This window comes from Tachypleus tridentatus, chromosome 8 (genome assembly GCF_004210375.1).
Source record: "Tachypleus tridentatus isolate NWPU-2018 chromosome 8, ASM421037v1, whole genome shotgun sequence".
NCBI lineage: Eukaryota > Metazoa > Arthropoda > Merostomata > Xiphosura > Limulidae > Tachypleus > Tachypleus tridentatus.
Window position 1 is genome coordinate 60,644,067 of NC_134832.1, and position 11,167 is coordinate 60,655,233.

Sequence of the window (11,167 nt, forward strand, 5' to 3'; positions counted from 1 at the left end):
CAATGTATAGTTTGTGCTTTACCTACCAATGACATAAGCAGGCTCACCGCTGAAATTTTGCGTCGGAAATGGCTGCTACACATTATTTCTAAACGCAACCAACTTCCAGTGACATCACACAACTCACGTGAGCTAAACAATGTAAAAATATAATTAAAATATCTTCTATTCCGTTCCTGCTTTATATCAGTTGTGGTTATCACACAGCTTACTGATTTGCATATTAAAATAGGCTTAATATGATTTTCTCATACGTCTGCCACCTTGTGTTTATACTTGAATATTCTAGTTATACGTTCATCTATAAATGTCGTTGAAATTGAGAATCTACTAATTTAAACACGTTGTTAGTGTGTACATGCTTTATAGTACATGCGGATAAAAAGTTTCATTGCTACTATTCTGTTATCCAAATCATGTATCCACAGAATAGCTGGTATAACAAATACATTTGAGTTCCAAAAATTGTTTAATCTCGAAGTTTAAGTTCGAGGATAGTCCAGTATTTTCACTATGATAATCTCTCTTTGATTAACTTGTGTACAGAATTACTAGTGAGGTGTGAAATTATCCAAAACTAGTGTAATCCAGTAATACACGTATTTGTTGATCTGGACCTCTCTTGTACTTCGAGATTAAACAATTTTCAAAATACTAAGTCTATTTATCGGAGATGGCCTGGCATGGCCAGGTGGTTAAGGCACTCGACTCGTAATCTGAGGATCGTGAGTTCGAATCTCCGTCACACCAAACATGCTCGCCCTTTTAGCCGTGGGGGCGTTATAATGTGACGGTCAGTCTCACTATTCGTTGGTAAAAGAGTAGCCCAAGAGTTGGCGGTGGGTGGTGATGACTAGCTGCCTTCCCTCTAGTCTTACACTGCATAAATAGGGACGGCTAGCACAGATAGCTCTCGTGTAGCTTTTCGCGAAATTCAAACAAACCTATTTATTAGAGCTAGTAGTTTGTCGAAATGGCTTTTCTAATTAGGATTAAGTAGTCTGATTGACAACAGTGTAAACGTTGTAAAAAAAAGATATTGTAATTAGTTTTGGGGTCGAGACTCCACGAGGAAACATTTTCCTTGAAGGTTCTTTTAATCTATTGTTTTGCTATTAAATACTTTAACTGATACAGAAATGAGCGTTAATGACTTGTTTGTTTCTTGTCAAGCGTAAAACAATACAATGGGCTGTCTGTGCCTGTTACAGGTATCGAAAACCCATGTTATAAGCCTCCAAACTTATCGCTGAGCCACCTGGTGGCAAACCTTATTGGTAAAAACTCTTTTCCTTAAGCACACATACATTTATAACTGTTCTTTAGTTCTATAATATTTTACTAAAATATGTTATCTTGAAGTAATGGTGGGAAAGTTAGTGAGTAAGATAATAAAGTAACAATATGTGAGTTCTGGTTGAACGTGACTAGAAAACGTAATCGTGTGTTTTAGAGACCCGTATATATAATTAGAGTTGTTTTTTTTGTTTTTTTTCAAATTCAAGCGTATTTATAGAAGCTGTGCCATCTTTATTTTCAAACTTTCTTTTATGTTGTCCATCACAATATTTTAATCTCTTTACGCGTTCATAAATTGAACCAAAGATTTTAGAAGAGTCTGTATATCAAATTAAACGTCTCTTCATAAATATGCGTACCTATAAAACGGGAATGTGAACAACAGGTTGATCTATTTTTTGAAATTTCACTTTACACACTAGAACAACACAACCTTTTGTCTTTTGTTATTTAAAATAATGCTAATATTATTCCATATTTTCAGGACCTATAAAACTGTATTCAAACAAACGCAGCAACGAGTCACTGTATAAAATATAGAATTGTCTTTTTTATTATGTCATGGATTTCTTTGATTATACATTAAAAAAAACAGTGTTTAAGGAATACGAAATTACCATTGAAATACATTGTACTAATGTTGCATTCCAGTACATGACAGTAGTCTTACCATTGAAATACATTGTACTAATGTTGCATTCCAGTACATGACAGTAGTCTTACCATTGAAATACATTGTACTAATGTTGCATTCCAGTACATGACAGTAGTCTTACCATTGAAATACATTGTACTAATGTTGCATTCCAGTACATGACAGTAGTCTTACCATTGAAATACATTGTACTAATGTTGCATTCCAGTACATGACAGTAGTGAATACAAATGTAATAATGTTATAGGAAACCTTTTCCACATTATCTCACGAACGAATTGGTTGCTAAGCAACTACTGAATCAGAAACGTCTCCATTGTTATTGTCGTTAATGTAACGGAAAACCTCTAGAAAAAAACGCCTATAATTACTTCCTTCTATTTGTTACACCACAAGGAAACTATTTCAACCTTTCTGTCAAATAATAAAAAACTTTTCCATCCGACACGTGTCTCTTAACAAAAAAACAACTTCCGACTATATGTGTAGAAACGGCTCGTTTGGGTTGAGAAAATTTTTTTTACGTAGAGGAGCAAACAATGTTTCGACCTTCTTTGGTCATCGTCAGGTTCACAAAGAAAGAAAGAGGTATCTGACGATGACCGAAGAAGGTCGAAACGTTGTTCGCTCCTCTAAGTAAAAAAAAATAAAAACATTCTCAACCCAAACGAGCCGTTTCTACATATATATTTTTCTCTACAAGTGGGTTTTCTCATCATCACCGATTATAACTTCCGACTATGTATCACATCATAAAGCAATTTTTTGTACATGTATGTACCCCGCTTGGACACCTGTCAGTCTACGGTTTTACAGTGCTGAAACCAGGGGTTCGATTACCCTCGGTAGACAGAGCAGCTAGTCCAACGTGGGTTTGCTATAAGTAAAACAAACAATCCTTCCATATGTGGCACACCAAAGTAACTACATTACATGTGTCACACGTCAATGAACTGCTTTTTTCACATGTGTCACACGACAAAGAAATTTATTCACCTATGCGTCGCAAGGTAAACAACAGATCTCTAAAAACACTTAGAATTTCTTAAGACTAACAAATAGCAATATTTTTAAAATGCCACTTTTTTAAACTACGCTATCTTTTTAATCAGATAAAACACGTTAAATCTACCTTCGTAAGTTTCGTTCACTGAATGTGAAACTTACGCACCCCACCCCAACGTGGCTGCGTTACGATTGTACAAACTTCATCTAATGGATGACTTTTTTTTTTTTTCTCGCAACTCCACGCTCGTGATGTTTAGAAATTAAGTAAATTACCAGATGAGATCTCTGAGTGTCAAGTGCAACATGCCAATATTTCAAAGTACAACATAGTGATAAGAACAGCACATGATAATATCTTTGTAAACCTATCTTGTAGTACAGCAGCTCCTTTGTTACACCTACACTCTTCTTTCGTTATTCAGAAATCACTCCACTCTATTTATCTACAATCTATCACGTAGTTCAACTGTTATATTACTACATCTACCTTGCGTTCTCTCCTTGTTCAGTGGTTTTATTATTAAATTTTTAGTGTGAACTGTAAACATCTTGATAAATAATTTGAGTTATCAGTGTACTTGGCTGATATCTGAGTTTGAATTGATGTCTTAAAACACGATGCACTGCGAAAAACACTGGTGATGTATCAGTATTTGTTTTTTCCAGAATGTCAGTTTCGTAGCAGAGTGTTGATTGGACCCATTTGGTTTTTGCAATGCATAAGATCAGTATCAAAACATTTTCTTTTTAACATGTTTAATTTTCTTATCTGTGTTTCAAGAGTCATGATTTAGAAAGTGCACGTGTTTGTTCCCTGCTCCAATAAACTGACTTTTCCGGTTCTTTTCTACACTGTCTTCTCATGGTAGATAGCTTTTGTATATAATACTATTATTTGTTAGTATATGTGATATAACATATTCAAAACTCATATGTTTATATGTCCACTACAATGATAAATGTAAATACAGAAAGTATAAACCTATGTTATTACGAGATTTGTCTTAACGTCGAATTACTTGATACAACAAAGGTTATTCTTTTGTCAACAACAGATATGTCTGCTTTCTAGTCTGTTTCAATAAGCCTGTTTTGTATTTCACATTCATGACAGTGCTAATAGGACTATTTGTTTTGAACTAGTGGCCAGAAGAACGGTAGCCAGTCAGCAGGAAAACCTACCATCCACGCTAGGAGATTGACTGCCACTCTTATAATATACTTATAGCTTAACGTTCAAAACATGCAAAAAAAGAGAAATACTAAATCAAGAACATATGTCTGCTTTATTCAACACCTTGATTCTGAGTGCCCGCTTTATTCAACACCTTGATTCTGAGTGTCCACTTGTATTCAACACCTTGATTCTGAGTGTCCGCTTGTATTCAACACCTTGATTCTGAGTGTCCGCTTGTATTCAGCACCTTGATTCTGAGTGTCCACTTGTATTCAACACCTTGATTCTGAGTGTCCACTTGTATTCAACACCTTGATTCTGAGTGTCAGCTTTATTAAACACCTCGATTCTGAGTGTCAGCTTTATTAAACACCTTGATTCTGAGTGTCCGCTTTATTCAACACCTTGATTCTGAGTGTCCACTTGTATTCAACACCTTGATTCTGAATGTCCACTTGTATTCAACACTTTGATTCTGAGTGTCCACTTGTATTCAACACCATGATTCTGAGTGTCCGCTTGTATTCAACACCTTGATTCTGAGTGTCCACTTGTATTCAACACCTTGATTCTGAGTGTCCGCTGTATGCAACACCTTGATTTTGAAATTTCATTCATGAGCCGTTCGGAATTAATTTTACGTTTGTAAGAAGAGAAGAGACGAAGCAAATTAACTGAATGATGTGGTTTCATTCTGTAATATAAATTTAGCTTCTTTAGCACAGAGTACTCCAGGTTATCTCAGTTGAGTCAATTGAATTTTTTTTTTATCTGATCACCTCATGCTTACATAAAGATGCTATACGGCCAGATCAGTGGGTTGGGTATAGCCGTTCTGAACTGCGGACTATATTTCCAAATGGATAATGTTGATTGAATAGCGTAGTTAATGCTGACTCTTATGACACATTTGCGGTTGAAAGAGTGAATCGTATTTAGTGAGAACCACGTCTAGAACGTGAGACCCACACATCATCCGAGGCACCCAACTTAGAAACAGTAAAACAATCCCAGTCAAATATTCGGGTAAACTTTCGGTAAACTTAAATGTTCAGATGTGATACATCATGTCCGTCCTTCAAACATTAAACTGTTTCTGACACTTCTGTAAATCAATACACAACAAAACCAAAACCTATAAGGATTAGAATTATTATTATTTATTAGTGGTCAGTTCAGATGTAAGCTCAATCACACTTCACAAGATTATCTCAACTGCCCACCAGTGGCACAGTGGTATGCCAGCTGACTCACAGTGCTAAAATCCAAGTTTCGATACCTGTAGTGGGCAGAGCACAGCTTGGCCATTGTGTAGTTTTATGTGGGATAATTATGGGATGCTTATCCCCGAAACAAGTAAAGAATATTCCAGAAGGAAAACTACCGTTTCTCCTTAGATGCTCAGTGATGCATGTAAGCATAAGAGTCTAAAATTCGGATTTCGATACCCGTGGTGGACAGAGCACAGGTAGTCCATTGTTTAGCTCAACAACAGCCAAACAAACATTTTAACCTCGTTTCTCAACGTGTAAACTAGAACAGAAGTTTGACCACGGTCACCGTTTCTTTTTTATAGTGTATGTTTGTTTTAAAAAGAAAACCACATTGAGTTATCTACTGTGTCCATCGCGGGAATAGAACGCTGTATTTTAGCATTGCAAGTCCGTAAACTTTCTGCTGTCCCACCGGTGGACCTTTCTATTGAAGTGTTAATTAATCAGTTATTAGTTTACATGAAACGTTAATGTGTTTTTTTCATTTTTATTTAAATAAACAATCTTAAAAAAAAACATGTTTTATCTGCTACCCCTTTTGTCATTTTTCTGACTTTCATCCAGTTCTTTTCTTCACATACATACAGACCGTTAGCTTCTTTCTTTGGTTTGATTGAGGTATGTTGATACATTTAACGTGGTTGTTTGTGTGCATGTTTCGTAATTATGTCTCAAACCAAGTTTATTTTTATCGAATTTATAAACTTCACTTTTTAATCCAAACGAAATAGGATTCTCCGAGGGAAAGGACCTGTAAAGTTTAGTTACAAATATACTATTTTATTGTTTTAATTGGCGTATGGAAAGTGGATGTTTACAGACACACGGACAGACAATGTCACCGCCATATCCCCAGAACCTTCGCGATCAGAGGGATACAATTAATAGTTTCTCGTGCTGTTGCCATAGCAATACTAATTACACCTACAAATAGATAACAGTTATTGCAACATAAATGTATTTTTGATGCTAATTGTTTCACTTCAGTAAAGTAACAAGAACACGCTTGGGTTATGTTAATTCAGACAGGCAGTAAAGAAATATACTTCTTATAATCATACTCATAAGAACTTGCTAACAAAAGTGTGCAACCGAAAGTTTTAAATCACAATGCACATGCACACAAGCTTGCAAACCAATTTCTTTTTCACGCATGGTATACAAATATCACATATTTTGCGCTTGATGTTAGTAATTTATTTTAAAAAGAAACATTATTGATGCTCGTAGAAATTCACTTCTGAATCCGAGAAAAAGAGATGATTTTGTGGTAGAATTTGTATCCAGGAACTAGCAAATGGGTTGGACGGTCGACGGGCAACCTAGGAACTAGCAGATGGGTTGGACGGTCGACAGGCAACCTAGGAACTAGCAGATGGGTTGGACGGTCGACTGGCAACCTAGGAACTAGCAGATGGGTTGGACGGTCGACTGGCAACCTAGGAACTAGCAGGTGGGTTGGACGGTCGACTGGCAACCCAGGAACTAGCAGATGGGTTGGACGGTCGACTGGCAACCTATGAACTAGCAGATGGGTTGGACGGTCGACTGGCAACCTATGAACTAGCAGATGGGTTGGACGGTCGACTGGCAACCTAGGAACTAGCAGATGGGTTGGATGGTCGACTGGCAACCCAGGAACTAGCAGATGGGTTGGACGGTCGACTGGCAACCCACGAACTAGCAGATGGGTTGGACGGTCGACTGGCAACCCAGGAACTAGCAGATGGCTTGGACGGTCGACTAGCAACCTAGGAACTAGCAGATGGGTTGGACGGTCGACTGGCAACCCAGGAACTAGCAGATGGCTTGGACGGTCGACTGGCAACCTATGAACTAGCAGATGGGTTGGACGGTCGACTGGAAACCTAGGAACTAGCAGATAGGTTGGACGGTCGACTGGCAACCTAGGAACTAGCAGATGGGTTGGACGGTCAACTGGCAACCTAGGAACTAGCAGATGGCTTGGACGGTCGACTGGCAACCTATGAACTAGCAGATGGGTTGGACGGTCGACTGGAAACCTAGGAACTAGCAGATAGGTTGGACGGTCGACTGGCAACCTAGGAACTAGCAGATAGGTTGGACGGTCGACTGGCAATCTAGGAACTAGCAGATGGGTTGGACGGTTAACTGGCAACCTAGGAACTAGCAGATGGCTTTGACGGTCGACTGGCAACCTAGGAACTAGCAGATCGGTTGGACGGTTAACTGGCAACATGTGTGTCGGTAATTCGAAGCTTCATCACTAATTATGCTTGCTTTTACAGCCATTTGATGTAGAGTCACGAAAAGATAGATGTGTTAAATTTACTCTGAGATGTAAAGCCACGAGAGAGTAGATGTATGTTGAAGTTACTGTGTGATGTAGTGTCATATTTTACTTTTAGTTTTTATTTCCAATTTAATTTATTGTCGTTACATTTATAAAATTACTTAATATAGTAGTTTATCGTGTTAGTAGTTAGTTGTGTTAGTACTTAGTGAAGTCAGTGGTTAATCGTGTTAGTGATTAGTTATGTTAATGATTAGTCGTGCCAGTAGTTAATCGTGTTGGTGGTTAGTTGTGTTAGTACTTAGTAATGTCAGTAGTTAATGGTGTTAGTGGTTAGTCATGTCAGTAGTTAATCGTGTTATTGGTTAGTTGTGTTAATACTTGGTCATGTCAGTAGTTAATGGTGTTAGTGGTTAGTTGTGTTAGTACTTAGTAATGTCAGTAGTTAATGGTGTTAGTGGTTAGTTGTGTTAGTATTTCGTAATGTCATGTCAGTAGTTAATCGTGTTAGTGGTTAGTTGTGTTAATACATGTCAGTAGTTAATCGTTCAGTAGTTAATGGTGTTAGTGGTTAGTTGTGTTAATCAGTAGTTAATCGTGTTATTGGTTAGTTGTGTTAATACTTGGTCATGTCAGTAGATAATCGTGTTATTGGTTAGTTGTGTTAATACTTAGTCAAGTCAGTAGTTTATTGGGTTAGTGATTAGTTGTGTTAATACTTAGTCATGTCAGTAGTTAATGGTGTTATTGGTTAGTTGTGTTAGTATTTCGTCATGTCAGTAGTTAATCGTGTTAGTGGTTAGTTGTGTTAATACTTGGTCATGTCAGTAGTTAATCGTGTTATTGGTTAGTTGTGTTAATACTTGGTCATGTCAGTAGTTAATGGTGTTATTGGTTAGTTGTGTTAGTACTTAGTCATGTCAGTAGTTAATGGTGTTAGTGGTTAGTTGTGTTAGTACTTAGTCATGTCAGTAGTTAATCGTGTTATTGGTTAGTTGTGTTAGTGAATAGTTATGTTAGTACTTAGTCATGTCAGTAGTTAATCGTGTTGGTGGTTAGTTATGTTAATGATTAGTCGTGCCAGTAGTTAATCGTGTTGGTGGTTAGTTGAGCAAAACAGTTTCACTTCCTCACATTAACACCAGTTTCATCTGAATAGGACATGTTGGAAAACAAGTGGCTTTTTTTGTAAAGTGGTTTTGTAAACACAGTTTTTACTCTGCTACTTTCATAACATCTTCAAAAGGAAAAAGAGACAAGTGCTAACACAGTTTGCCGCAGTGTAAGCAAACTGTGGGAAGTTATCTTCACTGAAGGCCACTTGAACTGGTCATCTATTTTACCCACTCGCATTAGTATACATTAGCGTGTTATCAACAGTCAGCAGATATTAAAATGACGTCATATAAGCACACTTAACGCATTTTGTATTGTTGTAACGTCAGCAAAATGTGCGCGTGCCATGAATCACAATAATGGATATGAATTCTGTGAGCTACAATATAACACGGCATATGAACTTCAAATTCAAGAAATAAAAATATTTGTTTATCTTACTTTTATTTTCTCTTCAAACAGAACATTTTCGAAGATCCTTATATATCTAGTTATTGTTATGTATGTTAACTTACTGAGAAATGTGGTTCTCTAGGTATGAGTCTTCCACACCTAACCTTCTATTCTTAGACATTTCAAATGTGCTAAAAAATGGCATTGTGCCTAGGCCTCAACAGTCACCAGACTGGATCGTTTTGAACGGTGTAATATAATACCAAAACCAGTGTACTACTATAGAGAATACAGATGTAGATAATGTATACATTTTGCCACTAATTAGTTGTAAATACTTTATTCTCAGTAAGGGTAAGTTAAAAGCAGAGGTATTTTGTAGTTTTTATATCATTTTCTTCTAGCAGCAAAGCTTTTTAGTGCACAAAGACAAAATGAAGCAAATTTCACGGACATTTAAAAATAAAAAAAACAATTTTTTCATATATTTTGAAATGTTTAGGTTTTATTTGAAACTTTTAATTTAAAGTTCAGTAACGAGACAGAACTACATCATAATTGTAAATAATGACTGTTGTTTCACAGAGAAATATATTGGTCGATATTCAAAAATATAGATAGTTATTTCGTAAATTTGCTAACGAGACCCGATTATTGAAGTCGTTATCGGTTCAACAGCTGGAAAACATGATAGTGCAAATTGTTTATCAACTAGTCCTTAAACGTAAGGCTATATTTGTTCATCACATGCAATGTTTTAAAATAATTGCGTTCCAATATTTGCTGAAAAGAAATATAACTGATCAATTTACCTTGTCTATTTTTTCCCACAGAGCACAGATAGACCAGTGTGTAACTATGTGCTTAATTCCAAACAAACAAACATAAATAAAGACCATTTCTAATCTATCTTTTGTCTCCTACAAGTCACTATATATATATGTTACAAACGTTTGATTTTCTAATATTTCGCTGGTTTCCAATTCTTTTCACTGCATAATCTTAACTACTTTTCATTTTTTTAATCCGAGCTGCACATGCGAAAGGCTTCAGAGTATGCTGTAACACTCAAGGTTACCAGTTACGAATAGCTTTTTAATTCAGTAGTTATAAACCGAAAAGTGTGATGAAACTTACCGCTGATACCAGCTCCCACCACGATCACTGGTGCTTCTGTACTCATCTTCTACTGTTTCTCTTATTAAGGTAGTGGTTCGGGATTTGCTGCCTTTTACAATGTGTCGTTGGTTTGCAGTCAAGATGGAGAAGAAACTTACATTACTATTAATACTATATATAATCATAAGCTCCGTAGTCGCCTTGCGCACTGTGAACGTTCCAGTCAGTAAATATCACCCAAAAACGTCATGAGCGTCATCTAGTGAGTACTTTAAAAATTACCAAACTTTTAATTCGATGATGAGGTAAGGAAATTGTACCTTTAGTGATGACAAAATGTTATAAAACGTTGTACGTTTATTACCGTATTAAATTTTAAATAAGGTTTTCTACATTACTCATTCAAGTCGTCTATATATCACTCCACTTCCAAAACAGTTGTGCTAAAAACTAATTATTATTTACCTACATCAATTTACCTTTATCAACAATTTGAAAAATAATATAAATAAAAACAAAAGTGTACTAAAAGAAAATATATCCTTTAAGGAGACTTTGTGAGATCCAAGATTATCCACAAATTTCATTTCATCAGAGATGTAGATTTTGTACGAAATTATCTGTTAGAAAAACGACTATTGTGTCATTACTTTAATGACAATTAACACGTAAAATACGGAATCTTAAACTTCGCAATACTTGTCTCAATGCGTTAACTAATTTTCTTCTGATATTACATTTCACACACATCAGTACTTCAAAGTGTTATGATTGTTCCGATTCTGAAACATCAAGTTGTCAAGCGCTTACGAACATAATAGAGTTGTCTAGTTACATGGTTGCTATGGGAG

The 11,167-nt window shown here is 36.2% G+C and overlaps 1 protein-coding gene and 1 long non-coding RNA gene across 2 annotated transcripts in view; one reads left to right on the top strand and one right to left on the bottom strand.

Moving 5' to 3' along the window:
* LOC143222478 (amine oxidase [flavin-containing]-like) overlaps positions 1 to 10,586 on the bottom strand; it is an 82,770-nt gene extending 72,184 nt beyond the window's left edge. Inside the window, 1 exon segment of the mRNA XM_076449069.1 lies at positions 10,335 to 10,586. Coding sequence (XP_076305184.1) covers positions 10,335 to 10,380 — 46 coding nt within the window. The 5' untranslated portion in view covers positions 10,381 to 10,586.
* On the top strand, positions 3,688 to 6,204 carry LOC143224161 (uncharacterized). Its single transcript, XR_013013242.1, has 2 exons — positions 3,688 to 3,827; positions 4,106 to 6,204. It is a non-coding gene; the product is annotated as an uncharacterized LOC143224161 (long non-coding RNA).
* Positions 10,587 to 11,167: the final 581 nt, after the last annotated feature.